Raw genomic sequence first — 27848 nt, forward strand, 5'->3', positions numbered from 1 at the left:
TCGAATTGAACCGAATGTGACATCCGTGGTGCTCCCGTAATGTGGGCAGTGTTCCTTGGTGGGTGTTTGCACCTTTTGGCGCCCCAATAGCCTAGCATTGCACAAATGCAGTGATTATGTGTGCACTATGTGCTGCAGTCGCAGTGACCACTGTTTTGACCATTCTGCAGGTAACGGGCCAGATCGGCTGGAGGCGCGAAGGCATCAAATATCGCCGCAACGAGCTGTTTCTGGATGTCCTGGAGTACGTAAACCTTCTTATGTCTCCCCAAGGCCAGGTGCTAAGCGCACATGTGGCAGGGAAGGTCGTAATGAAGTCTTACCTCTCGGGCATGCCCGAGTGTAAATTTGGCATCAACGACAAGATCACCATGGAGAGCAAGGGCAAGGTGTCCACACTCGACGACCCAACCCGCAGGTACGACAACAGGGAGTACGTGCACTAACTCTTCCCACACCGCTTCCATTGGGCATCGTTAGCCCGCTATCGATGGTTTGAAACGCATCTTTCGAGACCTTCCGCGCCACTCACGGACACACTGCACTATCGGACGTGAAAAACTATAGTTTTGTTTTCTAAGCAGTTCCCTTTTTTCCCGTGAGGCGGTGATTTTTGAACACGCTACGAAGTTTCACAATCATCAAAGCAGAATGCAAAAATGTCCGGCTCCAGAAGCAGCGTGCACACTTCTGGAGATAGCCTCTGCGGCTGATTTTATCGATGCATCGAGCAGCGGCAAGTCAGAGGACGCTGGCTTTTCGTCATACGCTTGGTCTGAAAGAGACGACGACGCAAACCAGCCCGGAACATTGGCGGCTGCAGCCCGGCATGCCCAACTGTCGTGCTTGCAGTTAAATTTTTGTAGCGGAATACCTGTTCAATAAATTTCTATTTTTTTTTTTGGAGACAGTTCCTATTAGACGGCAATGCATTCTGTATATCTCATAATTTTCATTACATTTTTTGTTATTAGATACAAGCATGTCTTTACAAACTGTGTTAAGTTTTATTCCACAATCTTGATTTTGGCAATTTATATCTATATAGTTTTATATCTATGTATATTTAAATCTATATATATTTACATAGTTCCGTGAAAAGTGGTCGTTATATCAGTAGTTCGTTATATATGGACACGCCCTTAAACATGCTTAAAGATTAACTGCCCGTAAGCTGGCATCAGCAGGTGCAATTCTGAAAACCACATTTTTAGTCTACTTTTTGTTCCTAGTGCGTTTAGCTGCAAACTTCCGTTAGAAATGTCCATCTAAAGAACTAAGCGCGGCGTCGTGTATCTCTTTCAAAATGGTGCCCGGTTCTGATCAACTGTCATTTCAAAACTGCAAGCACTGCCGCGATTTTTTATTCGAGCTTGTTATATATTTTACTATCAGCGGGACATCACTATATTCTGCACACGAGAGCGAAACGTTGTAGTTGGCTGGAAGCGTAAATTTCGGAGACGACTGCGGCATGCCGTCATTATGCGAAGGTCTCCAAACGTCATGGTCTCGGCATTGCGACCGCGTCAGCCGCACAAGAGCCGTAAAATTATTTTAACTATGTCGCTTCCAGCGAAAAAAAAATGCGTTGTTCGACAGGTAAAACGTCACCGTGAACCGTTATCAGTAATCGGCAACGTGTAAGCGAAGCGCCGCTGAACCGAGATCTCCTGATAACTGCGTAGTAACCGCCGAACCTTTGCGACATTGCGCGCCTGCCGTCTCAGTCACCTCAGTGTTTTTTTTTTATTCTCTCGCAACACGCAATTCTGTTGGTGCGTGCTTATTGGCCGTTTTGACACGTGTAGGCAGGAAATCTGCTTTATTAGCAACTGTCAGTGATATAACAACGCAAATATTCAGCTAGAAGCGGTAAAAGCATATTTTCCAGCACAGACAAGCAAAAGCATAAATTAACCGAATTAACGCAATCGTGCAGTTTCAATTAAGCGGATTTAAGTACATTTAAAACATAGCGGGCCAACCAAAAATTTGAAATTTGTTTGAAAAAACCGAAAGTTTGAATTATCGTAGCTTGAAGTATCGCGAGTCTACTGTACATGTACTTTTGCAGGCGCGAAAGCTCGCACCGGCGCAACTACGCATGCGCATATGGTGCGGGCCAAATCGTATGCGTCCAGGCAGGTGGAAACACAGATACCTGTTCCAGACAGATGTCAGTGCTTGGCTACATTGCATTTCCACGCGCCTGGCTACGCAGCTAGGGCAAAGTGCAATGAACACTCAATGAATGAAATTTGTTATGTCTCTACATTCGTTATGATGACTCTAAAAATAAGTTTTGTTTGCCACTATTCCAGCATTTCAAAGCACTGTCAATAATAAAGTACAAAATGATGTCTGTCAAAACGGCTAGAATGAGTCAAGTGGGCATGCACCAGCGTGTCTATTGTAGGTTCAAACTGCCATTCCTCGGGAGACGCGGCAAACACAAGGCGCCCTGGCGCCACCTTTCGCGTGCCGGCAAGCGTACATATAGTTTGGCCTTTACCCTTTTAAGCACGGCAGCTATGGAAGCTGAAGTTGTCAGTGCCATTAAAACCTCACTTTAATAATCTTTGTGGGAACCAGAAACATGATTGTTTAGCAAGACTTAATTAAACCAAAGCTTGTGTTGAACGTTCAAATAGAAACCGAAGCATTATTGATAATTTCAATAGAATTTGGGGGAAAATCGTGCACATTTCAGTGACCTCTACAATCATGTGAAAAGACAATCTTATTTGCCTTTGTGCTTTGAACAAGGGGTTATTTACCATTTGACTGAATAGTACTGCTCAGCACCGCTAAACAGTACATCAGGCGAATCACCAGGTGCCATTTCCCGCACGTATATCTGTAGAAGTCGACGCACGGGTCCACGCAAGTTGGGAAGGAGGGATTGACGGGCTGGTTGGGTCACAATCGCAGAAAGAATAGGTCTACCTGAGATGTACAGGCAGCACACAGCACTATATATCAATTGTACACATATTTTGCTTACTTTTTAGAGAACACCAAAGTACCAATATTGTGTGTGTGCTGCTTGTATCATCCCATCAGTTGGGGGCAATGTGCTCTTGAAAAGTTCCAGTAAAAAAAAGTTGTAGAGCTGATTAGCCTCATATGGAGTTCATCAGATTTTTTTTTCCATAGGATCCAATGAAACACCTGTGGAGGATCCTAGAATTGTGCTTCATTCACCTTGCTTTCAGTTGCACATGTAGTAAACACGGGACAAATTTGTGACCACATCATTTTCAAGTTTCTTTCACTTGATAATCCCAAGTCAGTAGGAAGCAGTTCAAGGATGCTCAGCCATCCTGTGGGCCAGCCAGTGATTCGCTGTTTTTCATATTCCTTAATGCACAACAGGAGTGTGTGAATACGAATGAGGGATCAAAGCACCATACCAGTCTAACTTCAGTGCCAATTAATGTGCTGAGATGCGTGCATTTACATGCGTGTGCTTTGGTTTTGTCTTTCGTTGTGAAGCATAAAATCTATTAGATATTTACATAAATGCAATGACTGTATTTACTGAAATGTAATGCGAGGGTCCACTTTCCAGTCACTCAAAAATTTAACAAATAGAACGATGAATGTAATGCAAGGTGAAGGGAAAAAGAACTGTTACCTTTATTCAAGGAATCAATTAGGAAACGAGTTCTCTTCACTTATAATCTTCGTCTGAGGAAGACAACTTTCCTGGGGTGGTATTCTCGGGAGATCACTCTTGCAGATAGTTTCACATTCGGGAAATTTTGCGTGACTCGGCACTGAAAGCGTCCCTGCCAAGTGTTTCTGGGACTGAGCTAGGCTCACTATCAGTGCCAAGAACACTGTCAGCTGATGGAGGCGAAATGCAAAAACGCCCGTGTGCTTGTGCTGTAGTGCACGTTAAAGAACCCCAGGTGGTCAAAATAAATCCGGAGCCCTCCACTACGGCGTGCCTCATAATCAGAACTGGTTTTGGCACGTAAAACCCCAGAAAGAAGCTGTATACTTTAAGGGGTTCGGTCAGGGGCCAGAAACTCCCTATACCTCACATGGGACACTCGGTCCCATGGCGATACGCGGCGGCAGCGCTGCTTCCACCACTGGCGGCTGCGGGATATCCTACTGGAAATAATTCACAAACAAAACAATGGTTCCATGCCCTCACTGATGAGGCTGAGGGCACGCAGCCGGGAGGAGGAGGGTTGCCGCTGAAGCCCTCCTTTCCCACTTCGCATGCAAGCGGACTGTGTTCGTGCTCTCTTGCAGGTCCGCTGGCCGTGCGGCGACATTGGCCAAATCGTGGAGCAGAATCTGCTTAAGTGTGTCCTGTATTAGGAAGCGCTTTCTTCCTACCAGGTTTAGCTCGCAAGCTGCTATTCATTTTCTAAACCACTGGGACAATGCTCGTACGCACCAGTCCCAAGCAATTATAATAAAGAAAATTTATATAGCGAACCGTTAATTAACAATATTCGTGGTTAATGTATTACATTTCATCATTTCGTGAAAGTAGTCGCTTTGAAAGTGCTGTCTTGCGGTTAAATTTAGGGCTACATGTACTTCAACTAGTCCAGATATAGTGGGGGGTAGCATAAAGAAAATAACTTCCTGGCACCAACAATCGTTAATTTTGTTCGTGTGTTGTGAAGTGGATCAACTAAAGCTGGCAGATTTCTCAGTCAGACAAAACTCAACACAAGTAAATATCAAACGTTTTTCTTTTTATTCACACATTTCGTACTGGAAAAAGACTGACATCCACGCAGTGCTAAAGTGACAATCTACAGAAGCAATTTTCATTCACAACGGGAATTTGTACATAATGAGTGAAAATAGATTCCAGGAGATCCAAACTAATGCGAAAATTATTTCTCAGTCTTTCTTACTTTTCCTTTTTTTTTTTTAACCTTGGCTGTGCATGTCGACAAAAAGTGAACAAAATGTATAGACCAAAAACATGCACTCAAGCCCTTCATTACAAGTATTTCACCGGCAGCAGATGGGCTCCCGTCATGACGAATGAGTCGAGCGACACTGCTCTTATGTCCACTCCGGCTTGCACAGAACTGGTTTACTCATGCAAAGCAAATACCTCCTCGGAAAATAGTGAAATACTTGCGCTTACCCGTGGTCATTAGGAAACCTCAAACTTCCCACAACTGCAATTCCTGGTGTTCGAACGCCACAGAGCCGCACAACGCATGTGATGCCCCGATTTAGCCATCTTCGTCTAATGCTTGGTCGACCTGGTCTCCTACGTCTTCCATTCGTTGCGCGCCTGATCAAGCTTTTCTGTCTTATCTTTCCCATCCCGCGCTTCGCCCGACTTAAAATTCGCAAAGAGAGAAATAAGGAAAATAACTTGGGATATCCGGCAACCACTAGGAGCGTGCATGTTCCTTGAAACCGAAACAAGCTTTACTTTCCGGGGGTTGGTTCGTTGCTTGGATTAGCCAAGTATCGCGAAAGCGATGCTATCTCTGCAAGTGATTACCCAAGAATCAAGTCATCCATGCCGTCAAGCTTGTTCGAGATCAAGTACTTCTTGAAGAACCGCACAATCATTTAATTGGGGGACAGTACCAAGCCACTACGAGGTCCACAGAGCTCTTCCGACCGGCCTTGCATTTGAGGGCCTTCTGTTGGTCCTGCCATCCACGAAGAGACTCGATGTCGAGCCACCGAGCTATGGTGGAATTTTCCAGCTCCTCTGCCATCAAAATTGCTTGTCTCTCGAAGCAGGCATCATACCGAACATGCTACATTGCCAAAATTTTGCGAATGAAGTCAAAGTGCGAAAGGCTGCAGAGTACTGCAGTATTGTAACACCACTCACAAGCACAACAAAAATGACATTACCAACAAAAAACAGGTTGTCTTGTCTGTGGATTGTATCGAGATGTAAAGGTACAAGTTGCCAACGTAACGTTAAATACTGCAGGATCTAGAATATTTGTCTTAAAATCAAGTTTTAAGGTTATTCAAATGTAACGTGAGGTTCGAGTTCAAGCAGCGAAAATCGTGAAAAAAAGCTCGTGTTACAATCGAGTAAATAGAGTACTATGTCTGTTGCTTAGGCAATTTTACATCTCAACATGTGATATGTTAATATGTAGAAACACGCAGGGCCAAAACAGGTGCAGGGCCATGCAGGCTTTTTCAACTGCTGCAGTGCGACTTCATAGATTGAATGGCCTTCAATATTGTCGTAATTGTGGATCTGTGTTGCACTTGGTAAAATATGCGACCTGCAGTATGTGTATTGTGTTCAGGTGTTGACTGTATTTCATACATTCTCCTCTTCTGCAGCACAGGGAAGACATCAATAGCGATAGACGACTGCCAGTTCCACCAGTGCGTGAAACTGAGCAAATTTGAAAGTGAACACAGCATCAGCTTCATTCCTCCGGACGGGGAGTTCGAACTCATGAGGTAAGTGGACACTAAAGAGTGGCTATAGTTGGGTTGACAGCAGAGGCTTGTGCATATTTGAAACTGCAAAAGGCTGTGTGATCAGAGAATGGAAGAGTTCACCTTTTTTGTCTGCACCGTTAAGCTGTCATACTTGCACTAGTGAGCACATTCTACCCCTTCTTTTTTTCTTTTCAGTAATTTAGTTACAAGTATGCAACAGTTCTGTGTGTGAACAGGGGTCAGGCATACTCATTTGCATACCCCTAACTATAGCCACACACGTTCAAGTACTTGTGTGGGTTGTCTTCATTTTCCTTAACTTCTTAGCTGTGAATGCAGAGTGTGGAACCTGGTTGTAGTATAAGTGCCAACTGACTTTCATGGTCATGTCACATTCGAACCTCAGTATAGTGAATGCAGATATACAGTAAAACCTCTTTAATCCGACCCTTGTTAATTCAGAAAATTGAACTCATCCTCTGGTCTCGGCAGGCATGTGCATTATTTAATGCAATAAAACACTCATTAATTCGGACATTTTTTGCACATCGGTTAATTCGGACAACTCTCAGAGCTCGACGAGCACCACAAATGTGCAACGCAGAAGAGCAAGAACAGCGCTAACGTCCAACCAAAACGAAGTGATGGAGTTCACATCACCATAGTCATCAGCGGACATTGTACGTGAATTGCAGCAATGCCGGAACAATGCACGCAGTAGTGAAGTCTCGGATGAAGACGCGTGTCGCTGCCCCACAGCAAAGCTGTGAACGCTAATATCGCGAAATGCAAATTGCAGCTTCCGCACTGCTTTTGTGCAAAATAGAAACAGGATTTGCCGATTCATTCAGTAATTAAGTGTGTTGACTTAGTAAGCATTTGTTGATTCTTTTCTTGATACCCTCGATAATTCGACATTCAGTTAATTCTGACATTTTCTTCGATCTCATGAAATCAAAATTGATGAGGTTTTACTGTACTAATGAAGTAAATCTAAAATGATTCTCGCTGATGTTGGCGTGTGACAAGTATAGCTTATAACGAATATTGAATGTAACAAAGGTATTGTCAGATGTGGCTTCATTGTACAGTAAAATCTGAGTGATACGAATCTCGCAGGGTCGTGTGAAATATTCATATCGCTCAAAATTCGTATCAAAACATACACAAAATCAAGAAAAGATGAATTCATAAGTTGCTCGCTGCTTTTTCCTGGCTGTCAAAAGGAAACATGAGAAGTCCACCCAATCGTAGCAATTGCTACAAAGGATGCATGCTACGTTGAATTTCCACGGTCCCGACCTAAATTCTACTGACTTTCATGTATGAAGTTCCCTTTAATACGTTGCCAATCTGTAATGTTCCTGCATCTTGCGTTGTGTTTGAATGTGGCGGTCACGTAAATTTAGCGGTGCTGCCAGCTTGTACGTTGCAACAAGCGACCGGCACATTGCAGATACAGCACGCCCGCGCGGGCCTCGTTGTCAAAACGATCTGCAATGTTGACAAAATGTGCCTAGTGCCGGTAGCTTCGTATGCGCTGTGCATTCGATGTTGAGTTTGCGTTCAGCGAGAAACAGCGCGAAGGTCAATTCGCTCACTGCGGCTGCTGCTGCGCTTCCACGCTCCAGTTCTGAAAGCGAGTTTCTGTGGTCATCGAATGAGATGTGTTCATGTTTACCTGTGCGTGTGTGACAATGTGCTTGTTAATTTAGTTAGTAAGAATGTTTGTAAGTTTATATGGCCGATAAAACTAATATGCTTACTTCGTACAGCTGTCTACTGACTTGCTCTCGCAATCGTTGCTTCACCTTTTGGGTGAAATTGCTACTTTTTTTTTTTTTTTCACGGTCCCTTGAAAAAGGTATTAATAGGGTTCTGCTAACCGTGTGCGTTTTCTTGCCCAAATCGTCAACGATCGCCTTCTGAAAGGCATAAAAATAAAAGTACGCGCACGTGATCTCGCGAATGTTTTCGCACGCCACTGAACACCTCAGCACTTCGAGTGCAGGTAGTGTTTTGGCCATCGGGGCTACTACCGCGGTCATCGTTGCTGCAGCAGTCCTCGTCTACTTTGTCGCTGGTCAAAGCATCAGCTAGGCTGTGATGTGGTCTGGTCCGCTCGACATGGAGACCAATGAGAGATGGCGCAGCCGCGTGATGTAGCTGGTTGCTTGGCGACTATGGATCCTGCCCATATCCCGCTGTGCCAGCTTGTCTGTGCCGGTTGCTCCGCTGGCTCGGCCGCCGCCACTGTTGCTCACGCGTTCGTATGATCCGTAGTGGCGCGGCAACACGTTCGGAACAGCCAATTTATTTAGTCTTTTGAGCAATGTATTTTGGCCGGGGAATGTTACGAATTCGTATCGCACCGAAATTCGTACCAGCCGTGATCGTATCACCGGAGTTTTACTGTAATCAGCATCGACTGCAATAATGCTTATACGGATAATTTCTGTTAATCCGACAATGACAGGACCAACGAAATTGGTCAAGTTATTCAGCTGGTTGAATTAAATAACGAAAATCTTTGCTATAGAAAGGGGGCTGGCTGGAACCTTCAGTCGTGATCAAATTTGCCTCGGGTTTGGATTATGTTCTTGTACACATTGTCGCATGTGCAGTATAGACCACTTATAATGTAACCGCTTATAGTGCAGGACCGGATATAGTGCGGTCTTTTCAGACTCCCGTTAATTTTCCCATAGCACTCCATGTATACACGTATCGCTTATAGTGCAGTTGCGGGAAACGAAATACCGGTTACAGTGTGGCTGCCTGGGAGTACGGAAGTCAACGGAGACGGCGAACGCTCCCCTGAAATGGGCGCCCCAAGGAGTGCTTGAGGAAGAAAGAGAGACGAAGTGAAGGAGAAGGGCACGTGGTGCGAACGAACAGCCAGTGAGGCTGAAACCAGAATCTTGAGTGCGAGTCGTGAAATATCACGGCCCGCATAGCGAGCGAGGGCCACGAAACTGCGAACGCATGCTTCACGATAACGGCAGTAAACGAAACTTCAGGGAGCGGGTGGCGCTGGCACAGCACGGCGAAGGGCGCACGCGGAGACCATGGAATGTGAGGGAGGAGGGCGGCAGGGAAGCGGATTTCGCCTCGGCAACTCCGCCGCTTCGGTGGCTCCCCTCGCCCTCCCTCATAGCTCCCTCACTTTCGACTGTCACCGTGCGCGCCCGCCGGCCGGCCCGGCGCCAGCTCCCTGAAGTTCAGTTTTCTGCCGTTATCGGGAAGCGGGCGTTTTCCGGCGTGGGCAGTTCGGCTGTGGGCAGTTGGGCTGTCCGAGGCCGGCCTCGGACAGCGCCGCTGCTTCCCGCTTCGTCATAGCCGCAGCGTGCAAGGTCATCACGTGACTAGAAAGTAGGGGAAGCGTAAAGGAGAAAGAAGGGTTCACTGCCATTTTCTACGCGTGGCTATGGTAGCGTGGCTGAGGTGTCGGCACGTACACGCATGTTCTGGCGCAACGCAGAATCGGCGACCTTGCCATTTGAGAGAGGGTGAAATTTCTTCCGCGTTTTTCTTTTTTTGTTTTGTTCGCGCGTGACATTGAGAGGTCTCTCCTAAGCTTGTACTCTATAGTGGTGCCAGAGCAATGCCGGTCGGAGGCGCCGCCGTGTGATTTGGTTCGAATTAACGAGATTCGACTGTACATTGAATGCAAACGTTCTAGCCGCATTTCTCGACTGTTGCATACGCGTGGCGGCTTGGTGCACATGTTTTGCATATGTGCGGGCCTTGAAAATTGTTGCTTTGGTTATAGTGCAGTACCGCTTATAATGCGGATATTCGCGACTCCGGCGATTTACGTTGTAAGCGGTCTACACTGTAAACCGTTTCATTGTGTATCTTTCTGATGCACATTTCTGCGGAGTCATTAACTGGATGTGTAAGATAGACTATGCCACCCTTTTCTCGTGGCAGGTACCGAATCACCAAGGACATCAGCTTCCCGTTCCGCATTATCCCGCTGGTGCGTGAAGTGGGCCGCACGAAGATGGAGGTCAAGGTGGTGCTCAAGTCCAACTTTAAGCCATCTCTCATAGGGCAGAAGATCGAGGTCAGTGCCATAAGATGAGTCACTCAATGTGTTGCTTGGTCGAAATGCATGTCACATTTTTGAAGGGCCTGCACAAAAAGGAAATGATCCATGACATCGCAGGTCAACATCATAATGTGTTGTTCCATGCCATGGGACCATTAATACATTACATTCCTTAGCACGATAGGCTTGCTTCCTCTACAGTAGAATCTCGTTATACATTTTGGAAAAAAGCACTAGAAAAGGTGTACTAAACGGAAAATGTTTGATCCGAAGTTGGCTAAAAAATATGGGAGGCTGAACTGATGTTGAAATCTACGTAACGGGAAGTGTTGTGTGAATCGTTACAGGGGTTCGAGCAGTGGCCGAGGCGCGCATTGTTGTTTTTGCACCTTCCGCAAGCTTACATTTCTGCTCCTCAAATTCAGCCTGGGTGAGCAGCTTCTTTGGGTGGGGTATTTTGGCAGGAAGTTTTGACATGTCCATTCGGCGGGAATCCATGTGGCACGATACGCCGTCACCACAGGCTTCGTCTTGGTATTGCATGGCCGTAGTGTTTTAACAGTGACGGGAAACGAAATCAAGCTGGTGTGGGGACACTGATACTGCAAGAGCGAAACATGACGCTCACATCGTGCCACCAGTAGCAGGGAAAGGCAGAACAGTGGTGTTTCGGTTATCACTAGGGGCGTGCGAATCAAAAATTTTTAATACTTAGCTTCGAATATCGAATAATGATATGCACATGCATTATTAACAAGTTGGGGTAATTTATGTTGGAACATTGTCAGTGTTAAAGACCTAGACTAGTAAGCTGTTATACTAAAACATTGTGTATTTGGCTTATGTTAACTTGGAAAATTTGGTAATCCCTGCCAGCTGTCCTCGCCAGCCTGTGCCTTATTATACCGCATCAAATGCCCGTAAGCTCGGAGACATTTGACCCTATGCCAGTCGTCGCTCATCACACTTGCTGTCGAGCAGTAAGCCCAGAATTGGGGATGGCAATGCCAAAAAAAAAAGTGCACCCTCGCTGTCCGCAAACTCGTGCCCCTTAATACTGAGAGGCTGGTTTTCCCCCAAAGTTTAGACGTCTAGTGGCTAAGTGTGCTGACAGGCGAAATTTCACTAGTAGCGCAAGGTTATTGCAAAATTCATTACAAGATCACCCCAATATTCTTTGATTAGAAACAAATGCTAAGAACCGTGTTTGCTTCCACACAGCCAGCAATATTAGAATATTCGTATCTAACCGAACATTCGAATCGAATACGAATATTAAAAATATAATATTTGATACTACAGTGAAAGCTCGTTAATTCGCACCTCATTAATTCAAACTTTCGGGTTAATTCGAACTGATGGTCACGGTCCGGCCACAATATATAGGCATCTATGGGTTAACCAACTCGTTAGTTCACGCGTGCATCGGCTCCTCTATCGATAATTCGAACTGCGCGCCGCTGCGTGGTGGTATTTTATACTGCTGCCGCAAGCTTTTAAGGCTCAACGATAGATGGCGCGAGCGCAGCGCCCGGATACGTGGCGTCACTGGCGTCATTGCGCTCGCTCTTCGCTCGTGTGGTGGTTCATGCCGGACGTGTCTGTTTAGTCTCCGTGTCCTTTGTGTGCCGCACATTCAGTTGCTAGACCTCGTGTACGTCAGAGCTACATAGTCGTTCGGTGCCGTGTCGTGGGTTTTGTGATGGTGTTGCCTTCGGCTGCTGGACCTAGCATATCCACACTTACTACAGTATGACTTCTCGCGGAAGAGGACAGAGCACCAAAATGCTCAAGGAGAAGGTAGAAATCCTTCGTGAAGTGGACGGTGGCAAAACAAGCTTGAAATCGCAAGCAAGCATGGCATCCCCAAAAGCACTCTTTCAACGTATATAAAAAATAAGAGCGATTGAGGAGGCCTACGCAACTGATGCGTTCACTGGCAGTCGCAAGAGGCTAATGAAGGCTATGCGTGTCGTGCGTCTATTCTTCACCTTCGAGGAAGGCGCAGAGGATGCTTTCTGCCACGTTCGCACGTTGGAAAACAAGGCTATGGCGATCGCATTCAAAGAAGAGAAACAGACAGTGATCACAGATTATTTTCGCAAATAAATATTTTGAGTGATTTTCCAACAACCCGGTCTCAATTCCTGCTGTTTTTTCAATGACTTTCGTTAGTTTGAATTCGGTTTAATTTGAACTCATTGGGCGTCCCCGCGAAATTCGAATTAACGAGCTTTTACTGTATTCGAACTTTTCGAATTTTCACACACCGCTAGTTATCACCTATTAAAAACATGCAGTAGCATATGCTTTCAACGGCACTTCGCCGTTGAAAGCATATGGCGGTGATAGTTGTGAATGCGACATGCAACTGCCCGAGTGGTTTGCCTAAGATCATGCAGGGAGAGGGGAGTGAGTGCGTGCTGGCATTTCCACGTTACACAAGTGGGTGAGTACTGCGGGGGAGCTGCTGCGGTGGATGCCTGCTGCTCTTCATCATGCGTGCCTCGCGCCTTTTCTTGTTCACACGGGATCTATAGCGGCCAGAAAACGTATCGTACGATCGCAGGTTGTTGATGCACCGATTGTTGGTGCTGAAATAAGTGTGCTTTCTGGGAACGTATTAACCTGCAAGAAAAAAGAACCATAGCCTTATTGGGTCAATTTCTGTGTTCGCAATCACAAACGTTGGCGTGGGGAAATCATATGAAATCGTATCGTATCAACAAGGTTCTACTGTATTATTAACTGTAAATTGGTGGTTTTTTGCAAGCACTTAGCCTCACGTTCAGATATCAAGGCATCTTGGGGAAGTCTTTCGTCTACTGGTGCCTGGAAGCATGTTGTGATGGAATAGTTCGGCACGTATGTCTGTGTGCAGTCAGGCGATAATGAACGTCAGAGACGCACGAACGGATGTAAACGAACATTTATATAACATGATAGGACTGAAACAAGACAAGCACTAAACATAGACTACAGAGCAAAGGTTCATAAAACACACACGTCTACACTAAGTCCTACGCGCAGCATTCAAGGAAAAAGCAAGTACGTCTCACAGTTTCAGTCCTGATAGTCTCGTCGATTGGCGGTAGACCGTCTGAGCTGTCGTGACGCTTCCCGTTGGAGGCAAGCCAAGGCAGGATGACGGCACGGGTCATCAGATGAGGCAGCCGACGGCCCACAGCTGCTTTACCGTGGCCAGAGCACTCAAACGGGTGTCGGGCGGGTGGCTTCCACCGCCACAGCTTCACGTGCCATCTCGAGCAAGAGGCGGCCTCCAAGCAAAGGCCTCGGTTAGGCCTCGAGCAAAGGTCTCGGTAAGGCTTCGCCCCGGACACAGCCTGAAGCTGCTCCAGCAGGCGGCTACGAGCAGGCAACAGCCAGGCCTGCTCCAAACGGCGTCACACCAGGTGCCACTCCGCGTCTACACCGACAGGCAGGCGCGTTGTCCTCAGGGCCGCCTCGGGTACCGTGGGAGCTCCCGGAACAGCGCACTGGTCCTGCGTCTTCCAAGTCATGAGCCCCCTCTGCCCGTTCGGCACCCGCCTCTCTTCTTCCTTTTTCTCGTTTCTTCTCTTGACGCTGTCAAGCGTGCAAGCTGCCCCTGGCTCACCTTCTGTTTCTTTCTTCATTCACAAGTCTCACAAGTTCTCCAACAGTCCACGCACATAAACAACACTGATAAGGTCGCTGCACTACACGTGTCATTTGCTTTATGCAGCGAGTGTAGGCTAGGAATGGCGGAATGCTTATGGGCTAGTATGTGTTTCGATTGTGTTCTGACATCACCTTTATGTGCTTTGTTTTTATTCTTACGTTTCCCCCTTCTTATTCCACATAATGGGCGATCGAGCCATCCTTTAATAAAAAAAAATTTTATCGTCGTCATTTTTATGTCTGATTATTACTGAAAGTACAGTGCAATCAGAGCACATATGCCACTGTATGGTGGGACAGTGTCTGAAAGCTTATTTTGGCTATTGCTTAACTAGCAAAGAGATATGAAAGGTTTACAAATTTTCGCTAAATGTGCACCTGATCATAAATCGTGGTAGCTGAAAGGTGTGTGTGGCCCGAATTTGAGAACTACAAACAGTGCTGTTGCGTCCAACACTCCTTGGCTGCAACCTTTCAGTATAAGAGCTCAACGTGATCCCAAAGAATGCTGCAAGGAAATACATGTGCCCATGCATTGATATGCAGTTTTGTGTGAATCTGAAGTTCAAAACTTTCATTCCATGCCTATAGAAATCGATCAGTTTGATTGACTGTTTTCATATGCGTTGTTAAACATTTCCGTTGGAATTTTCCTACTAGTAACTTTATGCTGATATGATGACTGAACTTTAACTGTCATATTTGACAATTTTCGGCAGATTGGAGAGTTTGGAAAAATAAAACTTGGACGGGAGCTATAGTCAAAACTAGCCTCCAGTGCTCCTGGAATTTCAGTAAAGACTCAAGCTATGTGCATCGGTCCACGCTGCAACATAATTTTTAAACGACGGTAGCAGTAAAAATACAGCTTTTCTCGGATTGTAAATCTTCCAATCTGACGCATAAGTTTTTTTGACGATGTCTCAAACAACCGTAGATGTTCGAGTGCATGTTATAGTAAAAAAAAAAAACTGGAAGAAACGCTCCAAAAAACAAATTGATGCACCACGCATCCACACATTGCATTGGATGGCCATATACCACAGTGTTTGTTTCTAAGGATTAAGCTTTGTCTCATTCAATACTGTTTCATTAAAAACAGTTGTGCACAGTTGCAGTCAAAAAAAGCATTGAACGGTTTTTAAGTGCTGACGCAGGTACTGAAGTCTCTCTAGCCTCCACACCATTGCACCTGATGTCTGCAACGGAGAGTATAGGTTAATTACTCACAGGGGACCCTGTTCATAAGGGAAATTTACAGAATAAAAATTAGTTGGAGTGCATACAGCCGGCATTACCAAACCCTGACTCAGAGGTTACCACTGTTGTTGAAAAGAGAAGTGTGCAATCATCGCCTGCTACCGGTACTGACATATGGGGCAGAAACGTCGAGGTTAACAAAAACCTTGAAGTAGTGCTATGGCTATACACAGCCAGTTGCGTGCACAATATAGTACCCGCTTTCTTTTGCACAAGCGGCTACACAAATCTCCCGTGCCTTGTAAGTAGGGAATAATGCTGAAGATTATGTGGATTTTCCAGACATTGAGGCATTGGTGTTGCTATAAGTACATTGAAAATGGCGAGGAAAGCTAGACACCAACAAGAGCTGTTTACTCCAAATTTTCTTTTAGTACTAAGTGGATGAATGTGTGCACCAAGCAGGTTGTGAGCTAATTTTACTTACTTTTAATGCTGCAGGTGCGGATCCCAACACCACTCAACACGAGTGGAGTGCAGCTAATCTGCATGAAGGGCAAGGCGAAGTACAAGGCCAGCGAGAATGCCATCGTCTGGAAGATCAAGCGCATGGCTGGCATGAAGGAAACGCAGCTGAGCGCAGAGATTGAGCTCCTGCAAACAGACGCCAAGAAAAAGTGGAACCGGCCACCAATCTCCATGAACTTTGAGGTAAACTCCATGAACCCCTCTTTTGCTTTCAGTCATTTTGTGACTGAAAGGTGTTAGTTACACATCTGCTCCTGTGTAGTATGTGGCGTCTTGTCTGAACAAAAAGGGGAGCTGAGGACCCTGATTTTTTGTCAGTCACAGCCAATGTAGCAAACAGGTAATGAAGCCAATGCAAGCATAGGGGAAGTTTCTTGTAGTCTTAATTGAAGTGTAAAAATAAGCTAAAGCGTAAATTAAGTGCTGCCGAACCGTAATCTCCTGATAACGGCGTAGTAACCGCCGACCCTTTGCAATATTGTGTGGGGGCAGTGCATGGGGTAGCGCGTTCTCGCCGACTCGGGCCACGTAGTGCCGTGTCGATGGGGACGCTTGAACGGCCGTTGTTTCCATGATGGAAAGACATAGATCGTCGTTCCAAATCATTGAAACAGGCGCAGTGCAAATGGTGCGACATAACTGCGCAAAAACGAGCTAAAACGAGAGTAACGCCGTCGTGGCATCTGATATTGCACCTGCGCATGTGCCAACACACGCCTCGCGCCATGCTGTTTATGCTTTATGCGGCACGCCTGCGCTGTGCTTTGAAAACGTGAAACCCGTAACATGGCGCAACTTCACGGCTTCCGTAATCCTTGCGAGGCGGTCGCTCGCTCATCTCGCAGGCCGTATCGTCGCGATTGGACTGGAGTGGGGCACGTGCTGCAGTGCGCTCAGTTTGGTCGTGATGCCGTGCTTTGGGACTTCGCGTGTGCCCTTTTTACCAGGACTGGGTTCAAAGCCTTCGTTGTAGTAGTATGGCAATTTTAAAAACATTCGTTATATCTGGAAGCAGTTTCCATAGGGAGGGTCGGAAAATCGTAAATGCACTGTAATGTGGTCGTCATAGCACATAGGTCGTTATATCTGGGGTCATTATACAGTGTAGACCACTTATAACGTAAGTCGCCGGAGTCGCGAATATCCGCACTATAAGCGGTACCACACTATGACCAAAGAAACAATTTTCAAGGCCCGCACATATGCAAAACATGTGCACCGAGCCGCCGCGCGTATGCGACAGTCGAGGAATGCAGCTAGAACGTTTGCATTCAATGTACAGTCGAATCTCGTTAATTCGAACCAAATCACGTGGCGGCGCCTCTGACCGGTATTGCTCCGGCACCGCCATAGAGTAAAAGCTTAGGAGACCCCCCTCAATGTCGCGCATGAACAAAAAAGAAAAAAACGCGGCGGGAATTTCACCTTCTCTCAAATGACAAGATCGCAGATTCCGCATTGCGCCGGAACATGCGTGTACGTGCCGACGTCTCAGCCACGCTACCATAGCCACGCGTAGAAAATGGCAGTGAACCCTTCATTCTCCTTTATGCTTCCGAAAACGAAACTTCGGAGAGCTGGCGCCGGGACGGCTGGAGCGGCCGCGCCTGCACGGCGGCGGGTGCCGTGGCGGGTGCACACGGTGACGGTCGAAAGTGAGGGAGCTACGAGGGAGGGCGAGGGGAGCCACCAAAGCGGCGGAGTTGCCGAGGTGAAATCTGCTTCCCTGCCGCCCTTCGCCGTGCCGTGCCGGCACCGCCCGCTCCCTGCAGTTTCGTTTACTGCCGTTATCCTGAAGCGAGTGTTGGCCGGCGTTGGCAGTTTCGTGGCCCTCGCTCGCTATGCGTGCCGTGATATTTCACGACTCGCACTCAAGATTGTGTTTTCAGCCTCACTGGCTGTTCGTTCGCACCACGTGCCCTTCTCCTCCACTTCATCTCTTTCTTCCTCGAGCACTTCTTGGGGTGCCCGTTTGAGGGGAGCGTTCGCCGTCTCCGCTGACTTCTGTACTCCCAGGCAGCCGCACTGTAACCGGTATTTCGTTTCCCGCAACTGCACTGTAAGCGATACATGTATACATAGAGTGCTATGGGAAAGTTTACGGGAGTCTGAAAAGACCGCACTATATCCGGTCGTGCACTATAAGCGGTTACGTTGTAAGTGGTCTATACTGTATGTGGGTTCGACTGTATCGCTATTTCTGCTTAACTCGGTGGCCAAAATTAGCACACGGTCGTGCAGGCAGAGTTTGAATTATTGCATGACGTGCTATAAAGTGTCCAGGATTTAGGTCCTCATTTTACATTAGTTTCAGAATAGGGGCCCCTAAAGTTTGGGGCCCCGAAGAGCTTTGCGGGTGTTAGCGTTGGGGCATGCAGTAGTGAAGTTCTAGAATAGGGCTTTGCATTTGTGAATAGTGTCTTGAGCTTGAAGCACCACTATAGTGTCAGAGAAAAACTATTATAAATATTCAAATAAACTATCCCGTTTTTATCGTGCAGGCAGAGTTTGAATTATTGCATGACGTGCTATAAAGTGTCCAGGATTTAGGTCCTCATTTTACATTAGTTTCAGAATAGGGGCCCCGAAGAGCTTTGCGGGTGTTAGCGTTGGGGCATGCAGTAGTGAAGTTCTAGAATAGGGCTTTGCATTTGTGAATAGTGTCTTGAGCTTGAAGCGCCACTATGGTGTCAGAGAAAAACTATTATAAATATTCAAATAAACTATCCCGTTTTATGATAAGAAGAGTAAGTTTGACTTTCGTGTTTTTGTGTTGAATTACAATTTAGAGGTTATTCTATTAGCAGCAAGCGACTTTGTTGCGCTTAATTTTGAGTAACGAACTTTACCTGCCTTCACCACCCAAGCTAATCCACGTTAGGCCTACGAGCCATGGAATCGACAATCGAATTCAGAATCAGCGTCGTGTAATGAATCAATCTTCATTACACACGTAGTTGAGAGAAAGCGATTTCCGCAGTCAGTTCTCCTACCTTAAGAACTACGCATTACCACAAATCGAGCAGTTTGGTGCTCGGTTGAGCCGTCGCTTCGATGGGAGCCGCCATGTTTGTTGACGGAAAGCTTTTGGGACGGCTTTTCAGGTTCCCGCTAAGTCAGTGGGCCTCTTCGATTATCCGTCTCTCTGACTGTCCGAAAGACTGCATACGCAACGCTCATTGGCTGAAAGCACAGTCTCAGACAGTCCGGGATTGTCGGGAACGGATAATCGAAGAGGCCCAACGAAATAGCGTGCCCGGCGCAAAACCCAACTGCAGTTTGCGTCTTCCGCATGCGCAGTGCCTTCAACACTATGTCTTTGGGGCACCAAAACGTTCGGGTCCCCTATTCTAAAATTATCTATTGTCTACGAGGCTGGTGGCGGGGCCACAGGGCTGCCTGAATAATCAAGCATGTCTGATTCATCGATGTCCGAATCAGTCATTGATTGTATACAATATTAGATAATGTAAGCATGTTAGTACATATTATCATAGTTTAATGTTAAGCCAGGGGTTCTCAAGCATGTTGGTCCCAGGGAACCCTGCTAAGCTTCATCAAGTGCCAAGGACCCCCCCCCCCCCCCCCCCCGCCTCCACCCTAAGTAAAGATGCTAGGCGTAGCGTGCAGCATGTTTTGGGCCAACGGTGTTGGTGGACAGGCTATTTTGAAGGCGACGTGCAACAAACGTGGTGCATACTGGGTGCAATCGTCATAAGCCAAGACAAGACAGCATCGCAACCAAGACATGACGAGAAAGAATGGGTTTTCAGCGTATATCGCACGGAGAGACTTATACCTTTCATCACAAGAGGTCTTAGAATTAGTGCCGACTCTACTTTGTGTACTGCAAAACCTCGTTAATGTGGATTTCACGAGACCAAAAAAAATGCCTGAATTTGAATTAACTGAATGTGGAATTATCGCAGGTATAAAGAAAATAACAAACAAATGCCTACTACGTCAACCCGCTTTTATTTACTGAATTGGCAAATCTTGTTTCTATTTTCCACAAAAGCAGCGCGGAAACTGCAGTTCTCGTCATCTCGTATCTGATTAGCGCTCGCAACGGTCAAGGACTCACGACTTCCTTCGCAGCGGGACCGTGATGTGCGTCTGCATCTGAGGCACGATTTTCACTACCGCGTGCACCTTATTTTTAAATGCATAAGCATTTCTGAGCTTTCCCAACAAGAAAACTTTCCGTACGTCAGTCCGTACGTCCCTCACGTAAGACGATCACTTTCAAGAGCTCGCAGCAGCGAGCGACTTTACCCTCGTGCCGCCTGGCGCCTCAACACAAATGAAGCGGCGAAAACAGCACGTGGAGTTATCAGCAGTCGGCACTGTCTGTCCGCTTTGCAGATCAATTTTAAGATACGGTCCGCGCGGCCGTGCCAGAGTAATTTTGATCGATCCTAGCCGCCACCGGAGTCATTTGGTCACGGTTCATAATGGTTCGACACGGATGGACAAGGAGCTAAAGAGCGATAACGGCTTATGATGGATGATCGGAACGTCGTCAGCGCACATGGCGCCGCCACCTGCAGTACTTTGCGTGCGTTATCAATGCACCTTGCTCCTCCGTCCTGACCAGTCTGTGTTGCCGCAGCGCTGTCGTCGGTACTGGCCGGATCAAGTGTCATAACACTGACGACACCCTGCTGCATGGAAATGAGCAACTGGAACAATGCTTACGCATACTTAGACAACTCCCTGAGGAGTTTCTGCTTGAAATTTTTTAGCCAGTGAGCTGGTTGCCAACAATTGACCGTCCATTGCGATGTAGACAGTGCGCTTCATCCTCTACATCTTTGCACTGACTCAAAGCGAAACTACTGTTCGCTGCAACCGATGCAGACAAAACCGCGGCTACTATCGACGGTGACATTGCAGTTCTGAAGGCAGGCGGCCGACGCACGCACCAAGACAAAATGAAACTACCATTTGCTGCAACAACTGCGGACGAAGATGCGGTTGCTATCACCGTGTTAATAGACATTTTTGAAGCCACGCAGCCGACGCGTGCACCGAGTCAAAACGAAACTGTTTGCTGCAACCGCTGCAAACGAAACCGTGGTGGGTATTGACGCGATCATGGATGGCGACTACGCAGTTATCGAGGTACGTAGCTAGTCGCTAACTTGGTGTTATGCGCGGTGATAAACGCAAGAATGAAAGCTTTAAAGGCACAATCAGGCACGAAGCGTTTCGGCGTTGCTATCACGCACGATTGCCGCTGATGACTATGGCGATGCGGACTTGGCAAGCGTGGAACCAGGGAATATTTATCTGTGGCTCATGGATCCCCGAGGAGCGTGCGGAACCCACTTTGAGAACCCATGTGTTGAGCCATTGGCATTCATAAATGTGTTGCAAATAGTGGCTAGCAGTGCAGTAAGTGATTCCACGTGTTGGATGTATGTGACAGGTGTGAATTCTGAAATGAAGTCATCCTGCAATGTGGTGCATCAACTTTATGAATGTGATAGTCTTTGTTCCCTATGCTGCACAGGCAGAATTAGTGGCTTGTGCAGATCATGGTAATACATTGCAGTCCACATATAACGATACCACATATAACGATATATCGGTTAGAACGATGAGTCGAGCTAAGAGTATGAACTTATGCATTAGGGCTATGAGAAAAAAAACATATATAATGATATGTTACTCACCGCATATTGGATATAACGATTGAAATTTTGATTCTGGGCGGTGTTTTTCATGCAGAATGGTCATGAAAATTGCGTTCCTACGTTGCCCTTAACCGAGACGGTGCGAAAAGTTTGCCTACGCGAGTTCGTATCTGCCGCCATTACTGCAAAGCGCATCCCGGCAGCGCGCCGATAGTGAAAGCCACGGAGAGCATTGCAAGTTCATGCAGCGTGCACAAGATGGCGCCAGCTGCTTCGCCACCGCCTCACCGGCGGTCGCACGAGGAGAGGGCGGAAGAAAGGCGATAAGCGAAGGTAACGCCTGCTCTGGCGAGGGGCGCCTGCGTTCCCTGCCGCGCTCTCTCTCAACGGAAGCAGCGGCAGGTGCGCCCCTTGAGACGAAACTTATTTTGCAAGAGGGGGGAGAAAGCGATAAGCAAGCGCCTGCGCGGCCCCTGCGCTCCCATCACAATGTTCCTCTCTCAGCGAGCGCGGAAATGCACCGCGGAAGCAGCGGGGGGTGCGCCGACAAAGCGCAAAGCATGCGTCTCTCGAGACGAAGCTGCAAATTTTGCAAGACTTGAAGTACGAGTTCGCTCAGTGGATGATATCGACGATTATGAAAACCAGGAGCGCCACTATCATGGAGGCTAGAAGCAGTGTACATGCCGATCAACGGAAAAGGCAGGCTTCGTGCGCCACGACGAAACCCCCAGGGGCGAAACCAGCACGGTGGTGTCCGAACTCTGGGAGCACGTCGCTACTGACAATGAAATAGGTGGTGCTTCGATGGAGGAGCTTTTGAGTGCAAATAGTGCTGCCCCGTTCTGCGAAGAGAACTCCAATGGGGCGATCGTTGTCGCGACAGATGGCGGCATTGTGCGACGGAGGCGACGACAGCAGCAGCAGTGACGATGAGATTGACAATGGCCCGTCTTTGACACCGACCCCAAGGTTCAACTGAAGTGCAACGTCGTCGATCGAGTCGCTCATTGAATTCATGCACGCTAAATTATAGCCGCCAGTGTTCGCGCAGCAGATGGACGCGATGCACACAGCGGTTGTGAATCCGAAACTTCCGCGAAAGCAAGTGCAGATTTCTATTTCAGCGTGCCTAACAATTGAGACGCTATTTAGAGGTATAAAGGAGTTTTATTTTTCACGGCCTACTTTCTACAACGTAGATTTTTTTTATAGCAAGTGGCAGTTTCGGTTTCGGGACTGCAAAGGTATATTCGGCATTTTTTTTTCGGCAGTTCAGATATAGCGATGATCGGTTATAACGATTGGATTTCTCGTTTTTCTCGATATCGTTATAAGTGGACTGCACTGTTGTACAACTTGTGAAACAAGGCCCTAAACAAGATGTTTTACGGCACTTTGCTAGGTTTGTGTGGTTAAGGTTATTTTCATGTTACAGTCACCGACCGTTTATTCAGAATCGATGGGAACCGCCGAAAAGTCCGAAAAATAGTCCGAAAAAAGGGATTCGCCAGAAAAAAGTACCTTTATCATCCCAGTGGACAGAAAAAATTGTCAATGCGCGACTGTACACATGCACGCTTACGCGCGATCAGGTCAGCCTGTATATCCCACAGTGTCTGGCTATCGCTATAGACAGAGAAGAGCGTCGTCAAGGCCTGCACCAAGTCCGCACTCGATGGCTGTGGTGTGGGTGGTGCGTCGTCATCAGAGTCGCTGTCCACTTGCGATGGCTCCAGAACCTGACGGACGATCTCATCATACACCTCGGCACAGGGCAGGATGGCACTGTCGAAGTTCGCAAACTGTTCAAATGTAACAGCGTAACCCCACTGGCACGGAGGTCGTTGATAACGTTCGTCGATAACGAGAACGTTATCGTCGTTATAACGACGATAACGTTCGTTATAAGGCGGCAGCTCAGCCGCGAGTTCGTGACCTGTGGCACTGTCCTCGCTATCAAGGACAAATCCTGCATGGCGAAAGCAGTTGCGGATTGTGTCGATCGTCACTGCCTTCCAGGCATCAGACAGGATGCTTATGGCCGAGAGCACATCCAAACTTAGTTCGTGCCATGGTCCACACAAGAGCACGCGATTCAAAAGGCACGATCGGTAGTGAACCTTCAAGTTCTTAATCACGCCCTGGTCCATGGGCTGCAATACACTTGTTGTATTTGGCAGCAAAAACTCTAGATCAATCTCCTTCAGGTTGTTTATATGCCCGTGGGCACCGCAGTTGTCGACAAACATGAGCACTTTGCGGTTCTGAAGCTCGTATTTCCGGTCAAGCTTCCGTATGCACTTTTCGAAAAGATCCTAAGCTATCCAGGCCTTCGAGTTTGCCTCATACCAGACAGGCAGCGTCTTGACCCCTTTAAAACATCTCGGATGTTTCAACTTGCCTATAACGGAAGCCTATCTGCCCTGCCACGGGGGAAAGCGTCTTGTCAGGCAACATCTTATAAAAGAGGCCGGTCTCATCGCAGTTGAAGACGTCTGGAGATTACTGGAGTAGCAGTGCACACAGCTTGTCTGCGCGGTAGTTCGACACAAAGGTTTGGTCAACAGCCCCACTTTCGCCACACATTCGTTTAAATGCCAGGTCGTAACTTTTTTCGAGTTCCGCAGCCAGCCATCGCTGAATTTAAATGCAGTAATATCCATGCGCAGGGCCAGCGTTTCTGCTATTTGTCTGGGCAGATCGCCATACACGGGTATCTGCTTAGCTACAGTGGCGCTCAGCCACATGTTCAGAGCCTCTTCCAGCTTCGTATGGCTGCCATTGCGGAAATTTTTCTGTTTCCCCGCAGTCACTTTTTCCGCTCCCTCCAGGATCTTCCCCTTGTTCAAGTAGTCGGAGACGGTTTGCTTTGAAATAGAGAACTCCCGAGCAACTTCGCATTGAGGTCGGCCGCTTTCCACCTGATGAATAATGGCTGCTTTCTTTGCCATCGTCAGTCTTGTAATTGCCGCGTCTTGTCGGCGCAGATGGCACAGGTGGCGTTGGAGCCATTTCGTACTACGTGACGACAGGACGAGATCGAACAAGCAAATCAGGCCTAGCACACAAAGCAAGAGCGAGACTTGAAAGGTAGCTGTTGACAAATCCTAGGTCAAGTAACAACTGACAACGCAAAGGCCGAGCACCTTTTTCAAGCACTGGCTTGGCTTTTCCTGGCCTGCTGTTTGGCTGTGGTACACAGTCAGTGGATACTGGACTAGCTAAATCCGAAGCACGGCAACCAGTATGTGCAGCCAACAAAAGTATAGCCTTCGAGATCGGCAACTGTAACATGTAGGTGCTGCGTGGATTTAGACAACAGCTATCCAACCATAGCAAGCGCACCCTTTCAGTGCTGGCAACCTAGCAAAATGTAAACATTGCGGCCAGCTTGTCGTGGCATTCGACGTCGCATCTGACCAGTCAGCCGGATTCCAAAAAATCGAACGGCGCGTTGTAGGGCGTCCGAACTATCGGTCGTGGTTGTACATTACTTCAATGGGACGAGTGGCGGTGCCACGAAGGTGTCCGAATAAACGAGCATGGCCGAATTTTCAGCGTACGAATAAATGGTTGGCGACTGTACACTAGCGGAATGGTCGCAAACGTGAATAATAGAATTTTTCTTGACTATTTCAAGTGAGTGGGTTAAATTTACTTCTTGTGGGTTCTACAAAGATGCAGTGTACTCAAGTCTAGTCCCGACAAGTGTTATATACAATCTTAACTGTAGTAAGCAGTCTAGAAAGGTTGTCAAATGTACCCGAGCATGCAGTTAGCATTAATGACATTGAATAACGGAGGGTGTGGTTTGGGCTCCCAGTGGTGTCAAGTTTTTTCAATTTAAGAAAAAAAAATCCCTATTTTTCTTGTCTTCATATGGTTGTGACTGACAAAAATTGGGCCCCTTTATTGGGTCCCTTAAATTTGGTCTTGTACTGAATGTATTTTAACAGGCTGAATACAATGCGGCCGCTGAGATACTTTGAGGACAAAGTTGGTTAGTTTTCCAAGCCACTTGCATAAATTTATTCACTTGCATATCCCTTTCAGGCACTGTGCACAATTGTGCATGCCAAGTGCATCAAAAGCAAAGGCACTGGTAAAAATATTTAAAGAAATTCACATAGATATTGAAGTAGTTCTCGGTAGATGTTGGCTGCAAGTTTGAATAATTTGTGTCAAGTCTTTTAGTAAAATGAGTTGGAAGGTGTTGCTGGGTGGGAAGTCTTTGTGTCAGTATGTTATTTTTTTTTTACCCGCCATGGTTGCTTAGTGGCTATAGTGTTGGGCTGCTAAGCACGAGCTCGCGGTACGAATCCCGGCCACGGCGGCCATATTTCAATAGGGGCAAAATGTGAAAACACACGTGTTATTAGATTTAGGTGCACGTTAAAAGAACCCCAGGTGGTCCAAATTATTCCGGAATCCCCACTACGGTGTCTCATAATCAGATCGTGGTTTTCGCATGTAAGACCCCATAATTAAATTTTTTTTATTGATAGGTTTACCATTTTTGTTGTTTTTCACTGTTTTACATCAGTCAAATTCAAGTGGTTGCATAGGTGCTTTCCAAGTTCACCAGACATGAAATAGTTGTCCTCATATCGAACGTTCCTGTAGAGTTCTTACATGGAATCCATTCAGTAAGTTACAGAAATTAATATTACTTTAAAATTCTTAAATTGTTCTGCAGCTTTACATTTTAATTCAGATGATGCAAGAAATGTGCAAAACATTTTCAATGAACATAATTTGCACCTGAATATGACTGCTAGTTTCTCGAAACACAGGTTTTGTTTACAACTGCGGTTAATGCTTATATTTCCAATAGGAGTGGAATAGCTGATCTGACAATGCGTTGCATCTCCAGTAACATTGGGTGTTAACATTGCCGTATAGGTATGAAATACCTTGGTGCATGTTCATATGTTAGCTATTGCTGTAGTACTACAATGGTGGGCATCATTGGTTTATATTTCTGCTGAAATAACATTACTAAGGTGCTAAGTGGCTAAAAAGAATGGTTTTGATGCTGCATTTGGCCCAGCTGATTGGACACTTAAGTTTGAAACAGTTTGTGAGATGTTGGCATGACATAGGCAGCAAGACAGTTGTGGGCTTAACATGACATGTGGTGTGGTCCTTGCAGGTTCCCTTTGCACCGTCTGGGCTGAAGGTTCGCTATCTAAAGGTGTTTGAGTCCAAGCTGAACTACAGTGACCATGACGTGATCAAATGGGTGCGCTACATCGGACGCAGTGGCTTGTATGAGACCCGCTGCTGATAACGGGGACACCTGCGGGGAGGGCGTCGCCTGCCCGAGCACTCCCTCCGATGCTCCCCATGGGCTCCGCTGCTTCCCCTTCCCTCACGAGCTCCTTCCTCCCACGTGTCCCACCAAGGGCAGCGAATGTTGCTTTCATGTTAGGCGCCCCAGCTGTGTATAAAAGTGTTGCTGCGAAGATTTGTTCTCGCGCGCCCGCCTGGCGGTTCGTTCACTGTGTTACTGGCCTGGCTGTTTCTTGAAGGGGAGGGCGGGCCCCGGAAGTGGCGGCTCCATGTGCCGGAGCAGGGGCCTCGTCGGGGTGCACCTAGTGCAGCCCCCGCCCTGCCCCCCCTCTGGTGCCGACTGTGCACAGAGCTGCTTCGCCGCCCGGCCTGTTGCGTTTGTCCTCCCCCGGTGTTTTTGCCTGCATGTCGCATAATAAAGGTTTCCCCAAAGATACCCTTGTTGTTGTAATGTCTTCGCGATGTTCCGATGCCGTTGACAGCACGATGCCAACGTGTGCATGCAAGAACTGCTACATACAGGAATTCGCAGGACTTCAGAGGAGGCTTTAGCTTGTGGCAAACTCCCATATCGTCTATTCTGATTTAGTGCCTGAATTCTTTTAGAAATTACCGGAAGTTGGTACGTGAAAAAGACGTATAATACGTATATCAATTTTGTCTGCTTTAGATACATTGCTAGTGCAGTTCACAGAAATATCAGTTCTGAGAATGTGTCAATCACTTTTTACACTTGCTAGATCTAACTTTTTCTTTTAAATGCAACAAGCCCCATAAAATTAGGTGCAGTGGTTGCCGAGGAAGACTATTTCTCAGTTCCCACGTACACGTATTTAGATAGAAGCCGCAGCCATGGCCCAGTGAGTAGATGCGCCCGGATCGGCTGTGGGAAGTGCTTACTTCGATTGCCACTGCCGGCCATCCACAGGTTTATAAGACTGGTACAAGCAGCTTTCCAGTGGTGCGTTGCTTGGGAGAGCTTCCTACAGGCTGCCATGTCAATTTGCAAAAGCCAAGACAAACAGAACACCAACTCGTAAAGGTAGTCTAGCAGT

The 27848-nt window shown here is 47.0% G+C and overlaps 1 protein-coding gene across 1 annotated transcript; it reads left to right on the plus strand.

The window, feature by feature from the left end:
• The first annotated feature begins 116 nt into the window (after nucleotides 1–116).
• Nucleotides 117–26979, plus strand: LOC119435672 (AP-2 complex subunit mu-A-like). Its single transcript, XM_037702411.2, has 5 exons — nucleotides 117–418; nucleotides 6313–6435; nucleotides 10351–10486; nucleotides 15833–16042; nucleotides 26654–26979. The coding sequence occupies exons 1-5, from the start codon at nucleotides 117–119 to the stop codon at nucleotides 26786–26788; spliced, it is 906 nt and encodes a 301-aa protein (XP_037558339.1). The 3' UTR covers nucleotides 26789–26979.
• Nucleotides 26980–27848: the final 869 nt, after the last annotated feature.

This window comes from Dermacentor silvarum, unplaced genomic scaffold (assembly GCF_013339745.2).
Source record: "Dermacentor silvarum isolate Dsil-2018 unplaced genomic scaffold, BIME_Dsil_1.4 Seq82, whole genome shotgun sequence".
Classification (NCBI taxonomy): domain Eukaryota; kingdom Metazoa; phylum Arthropoda; class Arachnida; order Ixodida; family Ixodidae; genus Dermacentor; species Dermacentor silvarum.